Source organism: Bombina bombina, chromosome 2 (assembly GCF_027579735.1).
Source record: "Bombina bombina isolate aBomBom1 chromosome 2, aBomBom1.pri, whole genome shotgun sequence".
Classification (NCBI taxonomy): Eukaryota; Metazoa; Chordata; class Amphibia; order Anura; family Bombinatoridae; genus Bombina; species Bombina bombina.
In genome coordinates, this window is record NC_069500.1 from 838,536,947 (window position 1) to 838,562,174 (window position 25,228).

The window sequence follows — 25,228 nt, forward strand, 5'->3', positions numbered from 1 at the left end:
AGCTGCTACTTGGCCTTCTCTCCATACTGTCACAACGTTTTATCATGTTTATATTGATGTTTCATATTGATGTTTTTGCCTCTTTGGAGGCTGCTTTTGGCAGAAAGGTTTTCCAGGCAAATAGTGTCTTGTCAATGATGTGCCTGCTTTTTTTTTATTTATTTTTTTTTATTTAAATTTATTCCCAATTTTAATTTATTCCCAATTTTAATTTTTTTCCCACCCTTTGTTATGTTATAGTGGACGCTATGGCTTGGGTATTGGATCCCAACTGTCATGGCTCATGGACTCTCCCCACCTTATGAAAGAAAACATAATATATGCATACCTGATCAATTTATTTAATGTTGGTGAGAGTCCACGAGACCCACTCAATATTTTTAGTATTTTATCTGATGGTTTTAGAATGTCCTACATGACCCTCATTACGCTGCTTTGTTCTTCTTGCTCTTCTGTTTCTTCTACTTTCTTGGCTATACTACAGACTGAGGGGAATCAGGAAGTAGAAGGGATTAAAGCTCTTGATGTGTTGGGTAATTTTTGCCTGCCTTTTGGTGGAGGGAGTTTAACCCCTGTTATGGCTTGTGGACTCTCACCACCATGGAAGAAAGACCTTTATCATGTAATCATAAATAATTTTTTGCATAATAATAAGTTGGGAAATTAATTCCCCCCTAATGCATTTATTTGTTTATCTTAAAGACACCTAGCATGTTTTCAAAGATGGAAATAAAAAAGAGCAGACGTCACCCCCTTGGTAGACCACCTACCCGCTCCCCTATGTCTGTTGTTAAACAAGAGGTCTCTAGTGATGATGGTGAGTGTTCTTCATTCTCACATTGTTTTCTTACTATCTCTTTCACAAACTGTTTCATCCATTTTCTCCTTTCTTTACCATCTAAATAGGCTGACCATACTGCCGCTGTAAAAAGGGACACATATGAAAAATACATGTCAGGGTTCTTACACAAAACATTTCTTTAAACAAACCTTAAAAATAGCCTGACATATGTATTTTTCATATGTGTCCCTTTTTAAAGTGGCGATATGGTCACCCTACATCTAAATGACTTCTCAAACATACAAACTCCACTCCAATGTGTCACCTTTCTTTTACCTCAAATCTTTCTAGATTCTATACCATTCTCTGGTGAAGATGATGTTAGTGATCCTGAAGCCCTCCGCACACTTCTTTCTCACCTCTGGAAGAACAAGGCTCCAAACTTTCTAGCAGAGAGAAAGTTCAATGCTGCTGCTGCCTTGATAGAGCCTTACTGCGCTGTGTGCTCTCTATTTTTCCCATACACACAGGTAATGCACAATTTTCATTTGGTTACAAAAATCACAAACCATGAGATTTGTTCCCTGCTTTTTCTCACACTTTGTGGTACATTAGTTATCCCAGCACTTATGAGCGTGCTGCCTTATTAGTACATACACTTTAGAGTTCCTCCACTTATACTTAATAAAAGGCTGCAGCTATAAAGTTTGTTTTACACTGTTGAAGAAAGAATTGTGACCCACTATGTACAGCATGCCCTAGGGTAAGTAGACTGTGGTTATGTATGTAAATAGGTCTGGTCGGCAACCGTATGACTGTTCTGGATTTTAAAGGCTATTCAGCACAGCTTTTTATGTATATTTATGGTCTGTAAATACTGGAGCTAGTGCATTTTGCTATATGTCGCTTATTGTTGGGGAATTTGTTCATTATGGGTCATTTTCCACTAAATTATCTATATATTTCTCTCATGTTCTCAAGAATAATTTCAGTCCTGCTGAGTTTGTCTCCTGGAGTAGGTCCATTTAAAGGGACTTGAAACCCCAAAATTCTCTTTCTCCAACATAGGTGTGTCCGGTCCACGGCGTCATCCTTACTTGTGGGATATTCTCTTCCCCAACAGGAAATGGCAAAGAGCCCAGCAAAGCTGGTCACATGATCCCTCCTAGGCTCCGCCTACCCCAGTCATTCTCTTTGCCGTTGTACAGGCAACATCTCCACGGAGATGGCTTAGAGTTTTTTAGTGTTTAACTGTAGTTTTTATTATTCAATCTGTTCATAGTTCCCAAAAAAGAGGGAACATTCAGACCAATCTTAGATCTCAAGATCTTAAACAAGTTTCTCAAGGTTCCATCGTTCAAGATGGAAACCATTCAAACTATTCTTCCTTCCATCCAGGAAGGTCAATTCATGACCACAGTGGATTTAAAGGATGCGTATCTACATATTCCTATCCACAAGGAACATCATCGGTTCCTAAGGTTCGCATTCCTGGACAAGCATTACCAGTTCGTGGCGCTTCCTTTCGGATTAGCCACTGCTCCAAGGATTTTCACAAAGGTACTAGGGTCCCTTCTAGCTGTGCTAAGACCAAGGGGCATTGCTGTAGTACCTTACTTGGACGACATTCTGATTCAAGCGTCGTCCCTTCCTCAAGCAAAGGCTCACACGGACATTGTCCTGGCCTTTCTCAGATCTCACGGATGGAAAGTGAACGTGGAAAAGAGTTCTCTATCTCCGTCAACAAGGGTTCCCTTCTTGGGAACAATAATAGACTCCTTAGAAATGAGGATTTTTCTGACAGAGGCCAGAAAACCAAAACTTCTAGACTCTTGTCGGATACTTCATTCCGTTCCTCTTCCTTCCATAGCGCAGTGCATGGAAGTGATCGGTTTGATGGTAGCGGCAATGGACATAGTTCCTTTTGCGCGCATTCATCTAAGACCATTACAACTGTGCATGCTCAGTCAGTGGAATGGGGACTATACAGACTTGTCTCCGAAGATACAAGTAAATCAGAGGACCAGAGACTCACTCCGTTGGTGGCTGTCCCTGGACAACCTGTCACAAGGGATGACATTCCGCAGACCGGAGTGGGTCATCGTCACGACCGACGCCAGTCTGATGGGCTGGGGCGCGGTCTGGGGATCCCTGAAAGCTCAGGGTCTTTGGTCTCGGGAAGAATCTCTTCTACCGATAAATATTCTGGAACTGAGAGCGATATTCAATGCTCTCAAGGCTTGGCCTCAGCTAGCGAGGGCCAAGTTCATACGGTTTCAATCAGACAACATGACAACTGTTGCGTACATCAACCATCAGGGGGGAACAAGGAGTTCCCTAGCGATGGAAGAAGTGACCAAAATCATTCTATGGGCGGAGTCTCACTCCTGCCACCTGTCTGCTATCCACATCCCAGGAGTGGAAAATTGGGAAGCGGATTTTCTGAGTCGTCAGACATTGCATCCGGGGGAGTGGGAACTCCATCCGGAAATCTTTGCCCAAGTCACTCAGCTGTGGGGCATTCCAGACATGGATCTGATGGCCTCTCGTCAGAACTTCAAAGTTCCTTGCTACGGGTCCAGATCCAGGGCCCAAGGCGGCTCTAGTGGATGCACTAGTAGCACCTTGGACCTTCAAACTAGCTTATGTGTTCCCGCCGTTTCCTCTCATCCCCAGGCTGGTAGCCAGGATCAATCAGGAGAGGGCGTCGGTGATCTTGATAGCTCCTGCGTGGCCACGCAGGACTTGGTATGCAGATCTGGTGAATATGTCATCGGCTCCACCTTGGAAGCTACCTTTGAGACGAGACCTTCTTGTTCAGGGTCCGTTCGAACATCCGAATCTGGTTTCACTCCAGCTGACTGCTTGGAGATTGAACGCTTGATCTTATCGAAGCGAGGGTTCTCAGATTCTGTTATCGATACTCTTGTTCTGGCCAGAAAGCCTGTAACTAGAAAGATTTACCACAAAATTTGGAAAAAATATATCTGTTGGTGTGAATCTAAAGGATTCCCTTGGGACAAGGTTAAGATTCCTAAGATTCTATCCTTCCTTCAAGAAGGATTGGAAAAAGGATTATCTGCTAGTTCCCTGAAGGGACAGATTTCTGCCTTGTCTGTGTTACTTCACAAAAAGCTGGCAGCTGTGCCAGATGTTCAAGCCTTTGTTCAGGCTCTGGTTAGAATTAAGCCTGTTTACAAACCTTTGACTCCTCCTTGGAGTCTCAACTTAGTTCTTTCAGTTCTTCAGGGGGTTCCGTTTGAACCCTTACATTCCGTTGATATTAAGTTATTATCTTGGAAAGTTGCAATTTCTTCCGCTAGAAGAGTTTCAGAATTATCTGCTCTGCAGTGTTCTCCTCCTTATCTGGTGTTCCATGCAGATAAGGTGGTTTTACGTACTAAACCTGGTTTTCTTCCAAAAGTTGTTTCTAACAAAAACATTAACCAGGAGATTATCGTACCTTCTCTGTGTCCGAAACCAGTTTCAAAGAAGGAACGTTTGTTGCACAATTTGGATGTTGTTCGCGCTCTAAAATTCTATTTAGATGCTACAAAGGATTTTAGACTAACATCTTCCTTGTTTGTTGTTTATTCCGGTAAGAGGAGAGGTCAAAAAGCAACTTCTACCTCTCTCTCTTTTTGGATTAAAAGCATCATCAGATTGGCTTACGAGACTGCCGGACGGCAGCCTCCCGAAAGAATCACGGCTCATTCCACTAGGGCTGTGGCTTCCACATGGGCCTTCAAGAACGAGGCTTCTGTTGATCAGATATGTAGGGCAGCGACTTGGTCTTCACTGCACACTTTTACCAAATTTTACAAGTTTGATACTTTTGCTTCTTCTGAGGCTATTTTTGGGAGAAAGGTTTTGCAAGCCGTGGTGCCTTCCATTTAGGTGACCTGATTTGCTCCCTCCCTTCATCCGTGTCCTAAAGCTTTGGTATTGGTTCCCACAAGTAAGGATGACGCCGTGGACCGGACACACCTATGTTGGAGAAAACAGAATTTATGTTTACCTGATAAATTACTTTCTCCAACGGTGTGTCCGGTCCACGGCCCGCCCTGGTTTTTTTAATCAGGTCTGATAATTTATTTTCTTTAACTACAGTCACCACGGTACCATATGGTTTCTCCTATGCAAATATTCCTCCTTAACGTCGGTCGAATGACTGGGGTAGGCGGAGCCTAGGAGGGATCATGTGACCAGCTTTGCTGGGCTCTTTGCCATTTCCTGTTGGGGAAGAGAATATCCCACAAGTAAGGATGACGCCGTGGACCGGACACACCGTTGGAGAAAGTAATTTATCAGGTAAACATAAATTCTGTTTTCCTGATTAAGATAGAGCATGTCATTTTAAACAGATTTGTAATTTACTTCTAATATCAGTTTTGCTTCATTCTCTTTGTATCCTTTATTGAAGGTGCAACAGTGCCCTACTGGGAACTAGCTAAAAACATTGTCAGCTCAATGATGAGGCATATGTGTGCTGCCACCTGTCAGCAACTAGATTTCAGCTCCTGAGCCTACCTAGGTATCCTTTTAAACAAAGGATACCAAGAGAATTAAGTAAATTAAAAAGTTGTTTAAAATTGTATGCTCTATCTGTATCATGAAAGAAAATGTTGGGCTTTTACGTCCATTTAAGCATACTTCAACTTCCATGACCCACTATCTGTTCTTTTCATGACACTCAAGTCAAAATTAAAGCTTCATGATTCAGATAAAGCATAAAGCATGCAGTTTGGAAAAAAAACTTTCCAATATACTTCCATTATCAAAATGTGCACACTTTCTGAGGCTCCAGCTCCTATTGAGTATGTGCAAAAGTGCAGATTATATACATTCTGTGATTGGCTGATAGCTGTCACATGATACTGGGGGGGTATTGGTTTAAATGACATTTGTCTGAAAATATTCTACTGCTCAATTCAAATTAAGTGGTTTATTGCATTGTCTTTGTGTTGTGTATTTTTCAATTGTTCAATTCTACTTTATTTAGTGGTCCTTTAACTTATTTCCTGGCATACATCCTACTAGCTCTTCAGTCTTTGCATTGTACTTCACTTAAAACAGTGCACAAAATCGTCCTTCCCTAACAATTCGGACCTTGGTTAAGACCTGGAATCCTTATTGCACACTCACCCTTGTAGATTGAAAGTTAGTCCTCCAGGAGCCATTTTGTTTTATTGCCCAGCCCCCATTAGACTTCTTTTTTTGGATATAATAAGGTGCTCTTTACTTTCATTTTTTTGTATTCAGCTATGTACAGCAACAGTTTTTCAAGATAAAATTTTCTTTATGTACCAAATAAAATAGGTTAAATGAGTCCTATTAGGAGCAGGTCCTCTTTTAATCAAGAAAGCCCAAAGGGAATTTGTGAGAGAAAAAAAACAACCTGTTGGAGGAAGTGAAAAAGGTGAATTTTCTTTCGCAGGTTGGGACAATGGTTTTATTCAAATGGTTGTATTGTGCTTATAAAAGAGAGATAATTTTGTCCTGTTCTGGACATCGATGCAGAACTTCATATCAATATAGATCCGTCCCACTACATGTGTCTCCAAGATTAGCTTCCCTATTTTCTTTTGATTAGCTATTGTTTTGGTATACCTGACAGCAGGGAAGGACCTTACACACATTTGTGGCCTTGTGGGAAGTTTGACACTTGGTATTATTTGAGCAAATGTAAAGCAGTCTCGTGGTCTTCTTTACATACCTTCACAAAAAATGTTCACAGTTTTAGAGACAGCTCTGTTCTTTCTTAATAGTTTTTTTTTCTCTCACTATCCTGATTCTTGTGGTGGTTTTTGAAACCTATGTCATACCATATATTGATTTCCATTGCTTTTGTCTGGAATAATCTCTTGCTTCATGTGCTGTCACAATGAATGTGAGAGAAAATGGTATTCTTGTAGAGTTAAATTTATTTTTTCACGTTCATTGTGACTGCATATAAAGACACCTACCCTTGCAATTCTGGTGCGTTTGTCTTCCTTGTGTTGCACTCTTCTATTCAACTTTCATGTAGAGAAAAGGGGTTAAATGAAGAGAGATTTCTGTTAAACACTTTAAATACATGTGATGTCCAAGCAAAGTCCTTAATTCTATTGTCTAGTCATTATCTCCTGCTTCACCTTCAGTCATTGAGAACATTATGAAATGGTTTTAGTTAAAAGTATAAATTTCTATTATTATTTTTCCTAATAGAATAAGAAAGATATGTAGGAAATGGTGGAACCCTAAATATTTTTTGAAAGTGTTTTTAACTGTTGCAAGTATAGACAAAGGAAGATATCCCCTTATTTAAGTACCCGTTTCACCTCATGGTGTGAAATAATCAGTAGATGCAAATCTTGTGTTGATCTCCCTCTTTGAGTCAACCAGACAAGCATGTTTTTGCTCACTTTGTATTTACCGTTTTTACGTGACTTGTCCTGTGCTCTTCTGGTTTTTGTTTACATGCTTCTTTCTGAAAAAGTCCTAGACTTTCACTAATATGGAGTTCATTAACCCTGTCAACAGGAGGCTACTCATCTGCCAGATTCGTTTGTCCCAATGTCTAAAAAAGGACAAAGGACAAAACCGTTGATTCCAGAGATGTGTTTTATTCCTAGTGAGGGCAACACAGATCCTCTTCCTGTCAGCCCTTACACTGCAGAGGATGGTACAAGTCCATTGCTTTCATGTGCCAAATGCTGTTTACAGGTCCATGCCAGTAAGTGTTATTTACTTTATTTTATTTTATGAATATCATACAAGTAGACTAACTGTGAATATATAAGTTCATTATCTAGATGCATTCTATTTGTTTTCCAAGTGTTTGTTATATATATTATTAGTTATAAGATGTTGTAGCTTTGTTTTTACGCAACCATCAATTACCTGAACAGTCAATTATACGATCTCCCTTCATATTCTTCCGTAATTTCACCAGTTGTTATTTTTTACAGGCTGTTATGGGGTATCTCCAGATTTGGTGAGCGAGAACTGGACATGCTCACGTTGTACAGCCTCTGCTTGGACTGCAGTAAGTAGTGGGTGAAAAGTTGTAGAAGTGGTGTGTATGAGATGAGTGGATGTCCTAATTTGTTATACTAGTAGGCAAGTGTACATAGGAGAAGATGTAGATTAAGAATAACAGAGGCTGAATGCACAACTGAGAATAATGCTAATTCGAATATTGTAACTGGTTTGGCACTTAGGAAGATCATGTGGTAAACTGTGCTGCTTTCTCATAATCTCTCCTTTGCAGGATTGTTGTCTGTGTAACCTCCGGGGTGGAGCTCTCAAGATCACAACTGACAATAGGTTTGTTAGGAAAATAAGATACCTGAAAACACATCTTCCCAGATGACTAAATCTGGCTTTCTCTCATCATTTTCTGAAATAATTTAAATGTATTTTTCTTTTTTCTATTTTCCTTTTTACTCTCTTGCCTTTTTTCACCAGCTATGTTTTGGACTTAATGCTTCTCTTCTGTGCTAACCAATTTTCTTCTCAACCATCCTCCTAAATTCCACAGATGGGTACACATTGTATGTGCTGTTGCAGTCCCAGAGGCTCGTTTTCTGAATTTAGTTGAACGCCAGCCAGTGGATGTGAGCCCCATTCCTGAACAGCGGTGCCGACTGGTGAGAACAGATATGTATTTGCATAAACGGAACACATAGTCAAAGCGCAAGATACATTAGTGTTCAGATATATTTAAGTGGACACAGATCATTAAATAAGAATGGTGAGGGGAAGAGGGAGAACATAAAAAGGGAATACTGTATTGTTCTGCACATATATGAACAAATTATGTATGAAAGTCCATGGTGAAAAGTTCACAGATGTATGTGCATGTTTTTAGGACCTATGTGTTTACAGCTTGTTGCATGTATGAAGGGGGCATTTTTTATTTTCATTCCGTGTTGCGTTTAGAAAATGTAATCTTTCTAGCCTAAGAAATAATATAAATTTAAATGTCTTTTAAATTACTTTCAGTATTCATTTCTTATGTGTTCTCAGTAACTCATATGACTTGTATGGTAGGCATGATGTTTAGCTTACACATATTATTAAATCATATCTTTTCATAAGAAATAAGTGGTTCTATAGAAATGATGGCTTAGCTGAGACAAGAGGATGGAGATATGTTGTTAGAGCAGTTAATGGAAGGCAAATGAGATGATGGCAGTCAAGTTTAGGCTGCAAGTTAAAGAGCCGTGAAACCCAAAATGTTTCTTTTGTGATTTATATAAAGCACACAAAATGTTTCCAGTTTACTTCTATTATGAAATTGTCTTCATTCTCATGGTATTTTTCAACTTGGCTGAAAAAGTGCTGCCATGTAGTGCTCTTGCAAATGCATACCATTCTTGCAAAACTTCTGTTTAAAATGACATGCTTTATCTAAATCGTGAAAGAAAAAAATTTGTGTTTCATCTCCCTTTAATGTTGAAAGCAAACGAGCATACTGGAGGGAAAAGAATTGGGGTTGGTTATCTTAGAAAAGTGTTGGAAGTATATAAAACAAAGTAATTGGAGTAAATCAAATGGATAGAATTTGTCTGACAATGGGGTCTTCTCTTCACAGAAGTGTGTCTACTGCCGCAGAAAAATCCGCAAAGAGGTGGGGGCCTGCGTTCAGTGCTCGGTTGATCGATGCTCCACCTCTTTCCATGTCACCTGTGCACACACTGCTGGCATTTCCATGGAACCTGATGACTGGCCTTATGTGGTGTCAATCACCTGCTTTAAACACAGAGCGACCAGTCAAAATGTAAGTACAGAGTTATCTCCTTTACCTGATGCATACTTAGAATTAGTTCCTACTAATTCCCTTTTTGCTTAATTTTTCTTTTCATATTCCTAACACCTACACTTTCAAAGGTTTAAACGTGTATTCTGGTTTTCACTCTGTACAAAATTAATTTCCTGACTTCTAGTATTTCTCCACCCATTGCAATTTTTCCTTCACGACCAACACATAGAGTTAAATGTAGCTTTAAAGATAGTTTTGCTCAATGGATTTACTGAAAATGTTAACTACACCATTTCTTTCATGTAATTGGCAAGAGTCCATGAGCTAGGGATGTTTGGGATATACAATCCTACTAGGAGGGGCAAAGTTTCCCAAACCTCAAAATGCCTATAAATACACCCCTCACCACACCCACAATTCAGTTTTACAAACTTTGCCTCCTATGGAGGTGGTGAAGTAAGTTTGTGCTAAGATTTCTACGTTGACATGCGCTTCTCAGCATTTTGAAGCCCGATTCCTCTCAGAGTACAGCGAATGTCAGAGGGATGTGAAGGGAGTATCACCTATTGAATGCAATGGTTTTCCTCACGGGAGATCTATTTCATAGGTTCTCTGTTATCGGTCGTAGAGATTCATCTCCTACCTCCCTTTTCAGATCGACGATATACTCTCATATACCATTACCTCTACTGATAACTGTTTCAGTACTGGTTTGGCTATCTGCTATATGTGGATGGGTGTCTTTCGGTAAGTATGTTTTTATTACTTAAGACACCTCAGCTATGGTTTGGCACTTTATGCATTTATATAAAGTTCTAAATATATGTATTGTACTTATATTTGCCATGAGTCAGATTCATGTATTTCCTTTTTGCAGACTGTCAGTTTCATATTTGGGAAAATAAACATATTAAGAAATATTTTTCTTACCTGGGGTATTAAATTGACTACATTTTTCTTTGCAAATTGCGGACAGGATTAGGCCCGCGGGTGCGCCAAATGCTAGACTTTATTGCGTCATTCTTGGCGCAAGAATTTTTGCCGCGAAAGTACGTCCGTTGACGCAAGTTCGTCATTTCCGGCGTCATAGTTGATGCCGAGTTCCTTACACAAGGTTGCGTCATTAGTGACGCGAGTATCCAGACGTTGTTGGCGCCAAAAAAATTTCAGTTACGCTGTGCGTCATACTTGGCGCCAAATTTTTCATTATTTTGTCACCCCATTGCTATTTGCCTCTTGCCTTTTTCTATGTCAGAGGGCTATGCTATTTGCATTTTTCCCATTCCTGAAATTGTTATATAAGGAAATTGATCATTTTGCTTTATATGTTGTTTTTTCTTTTACATTTTTGCAAGATGTGTCAATCTGATCCTGTCTCAGAAGTATCTGTTGGAACTTTGCTGCCTGATATCAGTTCTACCAAAGCTAAGTGCATTTGTTGTAAACTTGTGGAGATTATATCTCCGAATGTCATTTGTAATAGTTGTCATGATAAACTTTTACATGCAGATAATGTGTCCATCAGTAATAGTACATTGCCGTTGCAGTTCCTTCAACTTCTAATGTACATGATATTCCTATGAATTTTAAAGAATTTGTTACTGATTCTGTTCAGAAGGCTCTGTCTGCTTTTCCGCCTTCTAATAAACGTAAAAGGTCTTTTAAAACTTCTCATAAGATTGATGAAATTTCAAATGACCGACAACATAATGAATTCTCCTCCTCTGATGAGGATCTATCTGATTCAGAAGATCCTTCCTCAGATATTGACACTGACAAATCTACCTATTTATTTAAAATGGAGTATATTCGTTCTTTGTTAAAAGAAGTGTTAATTTTTTTAAGAATGAAGCTTCAGTTGATCAGATTTGCAGAGCGGCAACTTGGTCCTCTTTGCATACATTTACTAAATTCTACCGTTTTTATGCATTTGCTTCTTCAGAAGCAGTTTTTGGTAGAAAAGTTCTTCAGGCAGCTGTTTCAGTTTGATTCTTCTGCTGATGTTTTAAGTTTTTCTTGTCATTAAGAATAAACTTATAATTTGGGTTGTGGATTATTTTTTCAGCGGAAAATGGCTGTTTTTTATTTGTATCCCTCCCTCTCTAGTGACTCTTGCGTGGAGTTCCACATCTTGGGTATTGATATCCCATACGTCACTAGCTCATGGACTCTTGCCAATTACATGAAAGAAAACATAATTTATGTAAGAATTTACCTGATAAATTAATTTCTTTCATATTGGCAAGAGTCCATGAGGCCCACCCTTTTTATGGTGGTTATGATTTTTTTGTATAAAGCACAATTATTTCCAAATTCCTTTGTTGATGCTTTTTACTCCTTTCTTAATTACCCCACTACTTGGCTATTCGTTAAACTGAATTGTGGGTGTGGTGAGGGGTGTATTTACAGGCATTTTGAGGTTTGGGAAACTTTGCCCCTCCTGGTAGGATTGTATATCCCATACATCACTAGCTCATGGACTCTTGCCAATATGAAAGAAATGAATTTATCAGGTAAATTCTTACATAAATTATGTTTTTTCTATTAAGTTACTACAATAACTATATACTTATCTCACACTTGTTTGTAACCATATAGGAGGTATTCTTCGCTAGATGACCTCTAACCACTGGAGTAGGTATAACTGCTCCTCTCAGAAGTCAGAGGAGTTGTATTTCCACCCTTACATATATATCCCATGTTCCTGCTTGAAACAAACTAAGACAGACACATGGATAGATAAATGGCCTGACTTATTTAATAAAGTTCTGGGAGAAAACTTTAAATAAACAGTTGGTTGCAGTAGGTGACAGAATATTTGCAAGTGAAAAAGCAACCCCTAAATATACCTCTTCATATACAGATTTAAAGGGATACTTAATTAGATTTAGAGGTCTGGTAGCAAATTGTAGAATAGAGTGTTCATAGGAGTATTAGATGGCATGTAAATAAATGGGAATCATTGAATTAAATGCAGTAACACTTTAAAATGTTTAGACTGTCTAAGAATTAAATTATTTATATTGGCACATTGGCAAATTGGTTAAGCTTATTAGCAATATAATAATGTCTTGAGAAAGACCTGTACAAAGTCCCACTTTTAGATTCACTAACCAGCAACTTATGTCTCTTTGCAGTACTTTTCCGTTTGGCTTCTGCAATGTACTGAACTTGTCTACTTACATTAAAATAAATATATTTACAGCAACAACAACAAAAAACAGTTATGTTATTGTTTCTGCAGGGTCTTGCCACTCGTGAAATCAGTGTTGGGCAAACTGTTATTAGCCGAAATCGTAATGGGCTATACTACAAGTGCCAGGTCATAGGTTCAGCTACACAGATTTTCTACGAGGTCAACTTTGATGATGGTTCCTACAGTGATAATGTATATCCAGAAAATATTACGGTAAGATTATCTCTGGAGGAAAAATATGTAGAAAAAAATGTTTTAGTGAAGATCATACAATGCTAGTTTATAATAACTATCTGCTTTTGCTTTTTTCTGCCCTAGTTATTTTTATTATTATTATTTTTGGTCTGTGCATTGTCAGTGTAAGGGAGTTAAATGTAAGGGCCATTTAAAAAAAAAATGTCTGCACTTGTTTTCAGCTGTTAGATTTTTATCTTAACTTTGTGTCTCAGAGCAGGGATTGTATCCTGGATGGACCCCCAGCTGAAGGTCAGCTGGTGGAGCTGAGATGGACAGATGGAAATATCTACAAAGCCAAATTCATTTCAGCTAATATCAGCCATGTGTTTCAGGTAAGAAGAGCGTAAATCAAGACAGAGTTTTAATTTTGATGAAGTAATCTCCTTAACAGAATTTAATCAGTCAATAAAATAATTAGTGGTTGAATTTTTTTGATTCCTGTATAATGCTGTTTTTTCCCCTTAAAGGTGGAGTTTGAGGATGCTACTCAGCTGATGGTGAAACGTAGTGAGATTTTCACTCTGGAGGAACCTCTGCCCAAACGAGTCAGGTGCCGTCTGGTATGTATTAGAATATAAGGAACTACAAAAGCATTTTCACACTGATGAACTAGATGAGTAGGGATTATTAATGACTGTTGTTATGGCTATTTTGTAAATTACAGAAAAAAGGCTTTGCATCATACTATACAGCTACTGTATATATGGATTCTCCCCTATACTAGTACTCCTTTTTCATGTTGTGTCAGAGTTACTTTTTGTCTAATTTTTTGGTTAATTGGTATTTAGGTACAAGTGGCGTATACTGCGTCCTTGACTTCTTGGAATAGGTAGAAACCTCAAAAACATTTATTTGGTTAAGATAACTAAGGTAAAAATGCATTTTACTACTGTACTTCCAATATTTTATTATTACTTATTTTTTTAATCTTCTCTTTTATATATATATATATATATATATATATATATATATATATATATATATATATATATACTATCTTCTTTGAACCTTGACAACTGTGTTATGTTATGCATTAATTGCATTAGTTATCATAACCATGGAAACTGATTCTATCCAGGAATATATCTAAGCCCTTTTATAGCTGTCCAATGTCTTCAGTCACTACATTTTATCAACAGTGTGCTTGTCTGCAGTATCTAGAAGAAAACAACCTTTGATGATAATTAAAATCTCCTTTCATTTGTCTTTAAAGGGGCATTAAACATTGAATACATTTTATAAGCATTGTGTTAAGGTTATTCCCTGCCTCTTCCTAGTCATGGATGCCACCATGTTTAAATTTAGCTTTCACTCCATTTCAGTGCTGATGTTTTTTGCACATGTGCAGCGACTCTCATTTATATATCTACAGTGAAACCTTGCTTCCAATATGGTGGCACCCATTATTAGAGAGGGGATATAAAATGTATTTAGGGGTAGATTACAAATGGAGAACTAAATATATTACCACTCCACTTTGTAATACCAGCACACACTAATGTGCTCTGGTATTACAAGTAAACAGCAATGCGAACGCAGCCTGAGAAGCGTTGTGCTCACGAGAGCGAACATCCATAGGCTCCAATGGGAGCCTCGTTCTTATTCTCAGTTCAGAAAACTATATTATACTATATATAGACTATATATTATATATTTAGTGGAAACAGGGCAGTTCTGGCAATTTGTAGCTCCCCAGCAAGCTCGCCTCCAGAATAATCCCTGTAGTCTCTTTAAAGTTACTGGGACAATTTTGCAAAACTTAGTATTACAATTTTCATTTAGTGTGTACTTGTAACAGAGGTCCTTTTGTGTTCTCTGCCTTTTCTTTTCAATGGCATGGAGAGTCCACGATTCCATTCCAATTACTATTGGGAATTCAACTCCTGGCCAGAAGGAGGAGGCAAAGAACACCCCCAGCAAAGCTTTATGTATCCTCCCACTTCCCACAATCCCCCAGTCATTCTTTGCCTTGTACATCAGGAGGATGTGCGAAGATGGTGTCTGAAGATATTTAATCCTTGAATGGGTACTTTTCCCTACAAGCAAGGATTGGGGTTATGCTGTGTCCATGTAATCCTCTTTAGTAAGAGTAATGGTGGCTTTTAGTAGTTGGAAGATGGTGAGGTAGTCCTTGCTTCATTTCCAACATGTATGCTACCCCTTCATAGAAAACCAGGGTTGGTTACTCTGCTTTTCTACAGGTCCCTGTAAGAGGTCGGCTGAGTTTGTCATACCTGAGAAGCTGTTCCTGCCCTGCAGCTGGATCCACAGGTAAGTGCTTTTGCCTTCTAGGTACAGCACTTTTGGGTGTTAATTCCCTCAGTGGATCAAATGTGGACTTGCTATACGTGCTCATTTGGGCAGCACCGTCAGGACACTATACTGCAGGATCATAAGGGGTTAATATTTTCCTCTTTAGTGTGAAACTGGCTCTGAGGGGATATACTCTACTTGGGCTCATGTAATGCCCTTATAGCTTACAACGGTGACTGATGGCTTCATACTTTTAGGGTTAAAGCCCTAAGTAGCAAATATTTTTACATTTTCTTTACTAGAAGTGCAGCGTAACTCGCACGCTTTCTAGCTGTCGCATTCAAAATTGTTTTCTGTGGTCACGCGACCGCTCTCCGCTTTCGCTTTCTCAGCGGTGCCTGAACAGCTTGAAGAGCGGAGTTACTGGGAGCGTGTTCAACTGTATAAGGGTCTTTTTCTCTCAGCGGATCTGTGAGATTTTGTGCAAACTTTCCAATCATTATTGCAAATTGACTGTTACTGTATCCTGGTTATTTTCTGTGGCGCCGGTGGGAGTGTGTCACCTCATCAAGGCTGGGGTTTTTAGCGGTGCCTGCCTCTTTTGTAATTTATTTTCCATCTCTTCCATTTTTGTTTAAAAAACATTTTTGCTTTATAAGGTGACTTAAAGAGATATCCTCATAGCCCTTATATTTTATTTCTCTTAAGAAACAATATTTCTAATGTTAGCAATATTACAAGATGGATGCTGACAAAAATGTATCCATGCCTTTTGAAAAATGTTTATATTATTTGAAGGCTCAGATTATCCCTCCTGTGCAATTCTGTTCCACTTGTGTAAATAAGATGTTACTTTCCAAAAATAAAGATACCCTCTCAGAGCCGTCTGTCTCTCAGATAATGTTGTCTGTGACATGCCTCAACTTTCTCCCCAGGCGTCCCAGTCTTTAGCAGTGTCACAAGCAAATCGGCATGAAAGGGCGGCCCCAATCCGGGATCGGATCGTGTAGGGGGCAGACTGTCTCTTCTTTTTTTTCAGACGCCTGGTTCAAAGACGTACAGGATCCATGGGTCCTGGAGGTGGTATCTCAGGGATACAAGATAGGCTTCAAATCTTATCCGCAAAGGGGCAGATTCCTTCTCTCGAATCTGTGTACTAGACCAGAAAAGAGGGATACCTTTCTAGGGTGCGATCGGGATCTATCCTCCTTAGAAGTTGTTGTCCCGGCGCCTATTGAAGCAAGAGGTTTGGGGTTTTATTCAAACCTTTTCGTGGTCCCAAAGAAGGAGGGAACTTCCCGCCCAATTCTGGACCTAAAGTGTTTAAACAAATTTCTCTGTGTGTCCCTTCCTTCAAGATGGAGACGAGGACCATCCTTCCTTTAATTCAGGAGGGCCAGTTTATGACCACTATAGATCTGAAGGACGCTTACCTTCATGTTCCAATCCACAGGGAACACTTTCAGTTCCCGAGGTTTGCATTCCTGGACCAGCACTTCCAGTTCATTGCCCTTTTGTTTGGCCTAGCTACTGCTCCAAGAATCTTTACAAAGGTTCTGGGGGCTCTTCTAGCCGTTGCCAGAACTCAGGGTATTGCAGTAGCCTCATACTTGGACGATATTCTGGTGCAAGCACCATCCTTTCGTCTTGCGGAAGAATTCTCAGAGTCCCTTCTCAGTCTTCTTCGATCACATGGATGGAAGATAAACTTGGGAAAGAGTTATCTTATCCCAAGTACCAGGGTGGAATTCCTGGGTACTATAATAGACTCCATATCCATGAGAATATTTCTAACAGACCAGAAATGTTGCAAGTTAACTTCAGCATGTCTTGCCCTCCGGACCTCATTGAGTCCCTCTGTGGCTCAGTTGTTGGAGGTGATTGGTCTCATGGTGTCCTGCATGGACATCATTCCTTTTGCAAGGTTCCATCTCAGACCATTACAACTGTGCTTGCTGAGGCAGTGGAACGGCGATCATTCAGATCTGTCTCAACAAATTGTATTAGACAGCTGGTCGAGAGAATCGCTTTCTTGGTGGCTCTGTCCAGATCATCTGTCCCGAGGGACATGCTTCTTAAGACCATCCTTGGAGATTGTGACTACGGACGCAAGTCTATCCGGATGGGGAGCTGTTTGGGGTGCCAGGAAGTCACAGGGGTTGTGGACTCAGGAGGAGTCCTCCCTCCCGATCAATATTTTAGAACTACGGGTAATCTTCAAGGCCTTGAAGGCTTGGCCACTTCTGGGTTCGTCCCAGTTTATCAGATTCCAATCAGACAATATAACCTCGGTGGCTTACATCAACCATCGGGGGGAATGAGAAGTTCCTTGGCAATGAAGGAAGTATCTCAGATTCTGGAGTGGGCGGAGGCCCACAGCTGTTCGCTGTCAGCGATCCACATTCCCGGTGTGGAACGCTGGGAGTTGGATTTTCTCAGCAGGCAATCCTTCCATCCAGGGGAATAGTCGCTCCATCCCGAGGTGTTTGCAGAGATATGCAGCAAGTGGGGGACGCCAGAGATAGATCTCATGGCGTCCCAATACCAAGCTACCCAGGTACGGGTTGAGGTCGAGGGATCCCCAAGTGGATCTAATACAGGTGAAACTCAAAAAATTAGAATATTGTGCAAAAGTTCATTTATTTCACTAATGCAACTTAAAAGGTGAAACTAATATATGAGATAGACTCATTACATGCAAAGCAAGATAGTTCAAGCCGTGATTTGTCATAATTGTGATGATTACGGCTTACAGCTCATGAAAACCCCAAATCCACAATCTCAGAAAATTAGAATATTGTGAAAAGGTGCAATATTCTAGGCTCAAAGTGTCCCACTCTAATCAGCTAATTAAGCCATAACACCTGCAAATGGTTCCTTTGCCTTTAAATGGCCTCTCAGTCTGGTTCAGTAGGAATCACAATCATGGGAAAGACTGCTGACCTGACAGTTGTGCAGAAAATTATCATTGATACCCTCCATAAGGAGGGAAAGCCTCAAAAGGTAATTGCAAAATGAGTTGGATGTTCCCAAAGTGCTGTATCAAAGCACATTAATAGAAAGTTATGTGGAAGGGAAAAGTGTGGAAGAAAAAGGTGCACAAACAGCAGGGATGACCGCAGCCTGGAGAGGATTGTCAGGAAAAGGCCATTCAAAAGTGTTGGGGTCTTTCACAAGGAGTGGACTGAGGCTGGAGTCTGCATCAAGAGCCACCACACACAGACGGATCCTGGACATGGGCTTCAAATGTCGTATTCCTCTTGTCAAGCCACTCCTGAACAACAAACAACGTCAGAAGGGTCTTACCTGGGCTAAAGAAAAACAGACCTGGTCTGTTGCTCAGTGGTCCAAAGTCCTCTTTTCTGATGAGAGCACATTTTGCATCTCATTTGGAAACCAAGGACCCAGAGTATGGAGGAAGAATGGAGAGGCACACACTGCAAGATGCTTGAAGTCCAGTGTGAAGTTTCCACAGTCTCTGTTGATTTGGGGAGCCATGTCATCTGCTGGTGTTGGTCCACTGTGCTTCATTAAGTCCAGGGTCAACGCAGCTGTCTACCAGGAGATTTGGAGCACTTCATGCTTCCTTCCGCAGACAAGCTCTATGGGGATGCTGACTTCATTTTCCAGCAGGACTTGGCACCTGCCCACACTCCCAAAAGCACCAAAACCTGGTTCAATGACCGTGGGATTACTGTGCTCGATTGGCCAGCAAACTCGCCTGGCCTGAACCCCATAGAGAATCTATGGGGCATTGCCAAGAGAAAGATGAGAGACATGAGACCGAACAATGCAGAAGAGCTCAAGGCCACTATTGAAGCATCCTGGTCTTCCATAACACCTCAGCAGTGTCACAGGCTGATAGCTTCCATGCCACGCCGCATTGAGGCAGTAATTGCTGCAAAAGGGGCCCAAACCACGTACTGAGTACATACAGTACTCAGAGGTCTGATATTGTTCTATGTACAATCCTTGTTTTATTGATTGCATGTAATATTCTAATTTTCTGAGTTGTGGATTGGGGTTTTCATGAGCTGTAAGCCATAATCATCACAATTATGACACTGAACACATGAACTATCTTGCTTTGCATGTAATGAGTCTATCTCATATATTAGTTTCACATTTTAAGTTGAATTAGTGAAATAAATGAGCTTTTGCACGATATTCAAATTTTTTGAGTTTCACCTGTAGATGCACTAGCAGTGCCCTGAAGGTTCAAACTCATATCTTTTTCCTCCATTACCGCCTCTTTCTCAAGTGGTGGCCCGCATCAAGCAGGATCGGGTATCCGTAATCCTGATTGCTCCATCGTGGCAGCGAAGGACTTAGTTTGCGGATCTTGTGGCGATGTCCTCATCTCCTTCGTGGAAGTTACCTTGTCCCAGAGACCTGCTGATAAAAGGTCCATTTGTTTATCAAAATCTAGATTCTCTGACGCTGACTGCGTGGAGATTGAACTCTTAGTCTTAGCCAAGAGAGGTTTCTCTGAGAGTGTCATTGATACTTTTATTTAAGCTCGTAAACCAGTTACTCGGCGTGTCTACCACAAGGTGTGGAGGACCTACTTATTCTGGTGTGAAGAGTGTGTTTTTTCCTGGCACAGAGTTAAGGTTGCCAGAATCTTATCTTTTCTCCAGGATGGGCTGGAGAAGGGCCTTTCTTCTAGTTCCCTGAGGTGACAGATTTTGGCCCTGTTGGTTTTATTGCACAAGAGACTGGCTGAGCTTCCAGACGTGCAGTCCTTTGTTAAGGCTCTGATTAGGATCAGACCTGTGTTTAGATCTGGGGCTCCTCCTTTGAGCCTAAATCTTGTTCTTCTGGTTTTGCAACAGGTTCCGTTTGAGCCTCTGCATTCCGTTGACATTAAATTGTTATCTTGGAAGGTTCTCTTTTTATTGTCTATTGCCTCTGTGTGCAGAGTTTCTTAGATCTCTGCTTTGCAATGTGAGCCCCCTTATCTGATGTTTCATGCAGATAAGGCAGTTTTACGTACTAAATTAGGTTTTCTTCCTAAGGTTGTGTTAGATCGCAACATCAATCAGGAGATTGTGGTTCCTTCCTTGTGTCCTAATCCTTCTTCATTGAAGGAACGCTTACTTCACAATTTGTATGTGGTTCGTGCATTGAAGTTCTATCTTAAGGCTACTAAGGAGTTTAGATCATCTTCCTCTTTGTTTGTTGTCTATTCGGGGAAGCGGAAGGGGCAGAAGGCTACTTCAACTTCCCTATCTTTTTGGTTAAGGAGTGTCATCCGCTTAGCTTACGAGACAGCGGGACATCGTCCTCCTGAGAGGACAATGGCTCATTCCACTAGAGCAGTGGCTTCCTCTTGGGCCTTTAAGAACGAGACCTCTATGGATCAGATTTTAAGGCGGCTACCTGGTCCTCCTTACATACATATTAAAAATTTTACAAGTTTGATGTTTTTGCTTCGGCTGAAGCAGCTTTCGGGAGAAAAGTTTTGCAGGCTGTGGTGCCCTCAGAATAGGGTCTGCCTTTTACTTTTTGTTCCCTCCTGTTATTCATTTAGTGTCCTCTGGAGCTTGGGTATTGTTTTCCCAACATTAAGGAATGAAGCAGTGGACTCTCCCTATCTTAGGAAGGAAAACATAATTTAAGCTTACTAAATAAATTCCTTTCTTTCCGGATAGGGAGAGTCCACGGCCCGCCTATTTTTTCTTGTTTATGGGCGGCCCCCTATTATTTATTTTATTCTTCTGGCACCATTTATACCCTAATGTTTCTCCTACTTTTCCTTGTTCCCTCTGCAGAATGACTGGGGTAATGAGGAAGTGGGAGGGATATTTAGGCCTCGCTCCTGCTCTGTCTGATAGCGGGAGCGAGCTACATTGAGTGTAATGGCGCGATCGGGCCGGGCTGTGACTAGACAGCTGCCCAGATGCGCTCAGAAGGAAAACCAAACCCGCTCAGTAGAGCAAGAGCGGCAGTCTGAAAAACCCTCTTTTTTAATCAAATTTCATTGGCAATATTATGTTGCATAAAGTTTGGCTAAGATAATGTTATATAATTCTGCACTATGTGCAGAATTATATAACATTATTTTCTAGGTTTACTGCCCCTTTAAGCATACCTAAAAATATTTTCAACGAAGGATAGTAAGAGAACAAATCAAATTAAATAGAAAGTTGTTTAAAATTACATGTGCTATCTAAAACATGAAAGAAAAAAAAAAGGTTTCAAGCCTCTTTAATATGAATTTTTTTATTTTTTTTGTCATTTATTTTAAGATCTTAAAGGACCAGTAAACACAGTAGATTTGCATAATCAACAAATGCAAGATAACAAGACAATACAATAGCATTTACTCTGAATTTAAAATGAGTAGTAGATTCTTTTAACACATTTCAAAGTTATGTATATTTCCACTCCCCCTGTACCATGTGACGTCAATCAGCCAATCACAAATGCATATACGTATAGTCTGAGTTCTTGCACATGCTCAGTAGGAGCTGCTGACTCAAAAAAAGTGTAAATACAAAAGACTGTGCACATTTTTTTTAATGGAAGTAAATTTGAAAGTTGTTGAAAATTACATGCTGTATCTGAATCATGAAAATTTAATAAAACCTGAGTGTCCCTTTAAGTTTGTCTCCAGGATTTGTATTTGTTATATACACAATCTTTATTGTTTTCCTGCTAATATGTTTATCTTTTGCTGTAGTCTGTAAGCACTGGTGCTTCCCTGGAGGATACATCTGAAAATGGGCTGTCAGCCAAACGTCCGCGGGTGACCATTCCCAAAATTACTGAGGAGCCATCAAGGAGCCACGAGACCTTGGATCCTAAAGAGCCCCTTGCCCAAATCCCATTCCAGGCTGATGCCTTCTTTTGACATTGCCAGCTGGCCGCTCTGTGCAATTGAGCAGGCAAAACATTCAACCACACCATTGCAACAAGAAAGACTTGGATGCATCTTTTGTGTTTGCAGAGCTAATAACCTGAAGGCTCAAAATGGGCAAAAAAAAGTTGTTATTCCATTGACCAGGGATTGATCACATATAAAGCTGCAGGGAGCACGGATGCTCCAGGTGCTATCTGTAACTGCCCGACGATCCTATCTGTACTTTGTGAACCTTTCTTGACTCTTTCTATAAAGAAAAACTAAGGAAGAAATTTGGATCTGATTTTATACATTTTTGGCTTTCAAAACAAGAAGCAGAAGCCATTTTTGTAGGCATGCCCAAGGCAGGTGTCAGAGCAGCCAGCATTTTATTTATTATTTTTATATATATATATTTTTATTTGTAAATGACACAGAATTGTTCTTTGTGATGATGTGATTGAGAGGATAATAATGTTGTATATCTGAGAAAATAGTCTGTAATTTTCCTCTCCGGTTTATTTGCTCCACCATTTTTCACTCCCACTCCTTCTTTCCTTCTTCTCTCCATATATTTACTTTTGTTCTAGATCTTGTCCTTGCCTTTTTCTGGTCTGTGTTGCTTTTCTCTGCCTGGCCTGTTCTTGGCCCTTCTGCTTGATTTCTGCAGATGTTCTTATGTATGGCATGCATTGAAAGATCATTGTGAGGGACAGTATTCTCACTTAATCACCATTCTTCAGGGGTTTAAGTTTCTCATTTTTTTAAATGACCCCAGGAATTTAAGAAAAATAAAAATCATTGCAGTGTTATGTTTCTCAAGGTAATCATGGTTCCTGGGAGTGTGTATTGGGTGGTTCTTTTGCTGGGTTTGTGGTGGGGAGTGGGTGGCTGTACAGGTACCCTAAACTGACTCTGCATGTGTTCAGGATGCTGATGAACCTAGATCAATTTGAAAGGACTCTTGTTTCGAGGTAGTAATATTTAAAATGATGTGTATTGTGAGGTGTTGCCCTCAGGAGCTGTGCTCTGTTGGGTATGTAGCGTGAAAACCCACAGCATGTTCCCTCATCATGTTATTTCCAATGCTATACAGGGACAAAAGAAGTATGGGAATTAACATTTTTCTTAGATTTGTTTGTCTCATTTCATTGGAATATTTTGCCTGTTATAGATGACAGATGTGATGTATTTTTTGCATATGATTTTCTGCCTTCAGTTTGTAATGAATTAAAACCCCTGGACACATTTTTTATTAGATCTTTTCTTTCCTTCACGTCTGCCTTTCATACATTCTTGTTTTATACATCCCACATGCAAACTCGCATCAGTAAGATACAATCAGTTAAATAGAGATGTACATAGAGAAGCATGAACGCTTAAAGAAGTTACCCACAAATAGCTTGCAGAGTGGAGGTCTTAGTGGCAGACCTGTTTAGCTGGAATAGTGGAAAGTATCAGAGGGACTGGAACCATCATCTGTGGAGAGGATCACATATCCAGCAGCAGGAGGATATTATAGTTTCTAGAGTAGCAGGAAAGGTCAAACTTTGTAGAAACACGGATAGGGAAGAACTGTTTATAAAATACTTTTTGTTTAAGAGTCGATAGTCGGAAAGTGAATACATTTAATTACGGAGTATATGATTATAAACTGAGGAGAGAAACATAATTTGACTAAACGCAGTTACACAAAAAAGATGGTATAGATTTGTAGTATTGAGTGGGGTGTTCTAAAACAGTTTATTTCACAGTCAGAATTTCCTGCACGGGTACTGCAATCAAAGGAAAGTTTCTAACGTACAGTGACGAAAAGCAAGAGTGATCTGGGTTAATGCAGAAATCCAAATTATTTATACATTGTTTTCCTTTGGTCTTAGTCATGTTATGCAAGTATGCATTAATTAGAAGTATTAGACAGGACCAGAAAAATTAGCTGACTGGTGAAACAAATACAGAATATATATTGAATAAAATATATATACAAAATGCCCTGTGTGATCTAGAAGGTATTTTTTGCTCAAACTGATTTATACTGTATATATACACAATTCTTAATTATTCCTAAAAAAAATGGATAGATCATGTAAAAGCTGTGAGAATACCTTTCAGTAAACAATTTATTAAAAAAAGAAAATGGTCTTCAAATATGAGTCGAGAATGATTTAAAAAAAAGTTAATTTATAGACATTTAGACAATGATTTATTTTCATGATAGGTTAGAGTCAACAAGATCACCGCATGTGGGATAAACTTTTCCTGTTCACCAGGAGGAAGCATAACACCTCTACATTCTAGAGCTTTGCTACATCCCATATTCCCAACACTTCCCTAGCTTACTTAGTTACTTGTTTTTCTAGAAGTTTGAAGATATGAAGTGCTCTGAACTTCACATAGTTGATAAGGATTCTCTAACCAATCTGAGACCCATATGCCCCCTCATATTGCTTCCTGAACAAGCAGTTCAACCAGGAAGATGTTGGAGATGTCACAGTCTTCCCAAGTGAAATAGAGATTTATTTGCCAATCCTCAGGTCTCTAGTGTGTTGCTCCTTGACAGATCCTTGAAACTGTGTTTGCACCTCCTCAGATTGGCCCTTCTACTGAAAGCAGTCTGGGTCATATGTGGTGCAAGAGGTTCTGTCTGGGGTTCATACACACAGTTAACACACTTTGACACAATTTTCTCAACGTTTACTGATGTTTTTAGACTACTGTTTTGTTTTTGTTTTAAGAGACAGCATAACTAGCACATACTGCTGCAGTTCCTCTTCTCTCACACCTCATTTTAACTTTATTTTTATATTTGACATAAACACCTTGAGATTTTAATATAAAATTTTTAGTTGTGCATAGTAAAACAACTTTTAAATATACTTCCATTATTTATATCTTGGACGAACCTATGCTAATACTGACCAGGTTAGAGACCCCTCTCCAGTGAGTGCATAGACAGGAAATGAACCACACCCCTTTACCTATATCGTTCCTAGCTACTTTAACTAATTCATTCATAGTTCCTGACCATCATAGGAACAACAAAAGTTTCTTTCATGTAATTAGCAAGAGTCCATGAGCTAGTGACGTATGGGATATACATTCCTACCAGGAGGGGCAAAGTTTCCCAAACCTCAAAATGCCTATAAATACACCCCTCACCACACCCACAAA

General features: G+C 39.7%; 1 protein-coding gene across 2 annotated transcripts in view; it reads left to right on the plus strand.

Moving 5' to 3' along the window:
* Positions 1-23,308, plus strand: part of KDM4B (lysine demethylase 4B) — a 233,457-nt gene extending 210,149 nt beyond the window's left edge. For both annotated transcript variants that reach the window (XM_053703174.1, XM_053703173.1), the window contains 11 exons: positions 703-817; positions 1,133-1,311; positions 7,304-7,496; positions 7,732-7,808; positions 8,034-8,089; positions 8,304-8,412; positions 9,360-9,545; positions 12,772-12,936; positions 13,173-13,292; positions 13,428-13,520; positions 21,899-23,308. In XM_053703174.1, coding sequence (XP_053559149.1) covers positions 703-817; positions 1,133-1,311; positions 7,304-7,496; positions 7,732-7,808; positions 8,034-8,089; positions 8,304-8,412; positions 9,360-9,545; positions 12,772-12,936; positions 13,173-13,292; positions 13,428-13,520; positions 21,899-22,069 — 1,464 coding nt within the window. In that variant the 3' untranslated portion in view covers positions 22,070-23,308. The remainder of the gene's footprint in view (positions 1-702; positions 818-1,132; positions 1,312-7,303; positions 7,497-7,731; positions 7,809-8,033; positions 8,090-8,303; positions 8,413-9,359; positions 9,546-12,771; positions 12,937-13,172; positions 13,293-13,427; positions 13,521-21,898) is intronic.
* Positions 23,309-25,228: the final 1,920 nt, after the last annotated feature.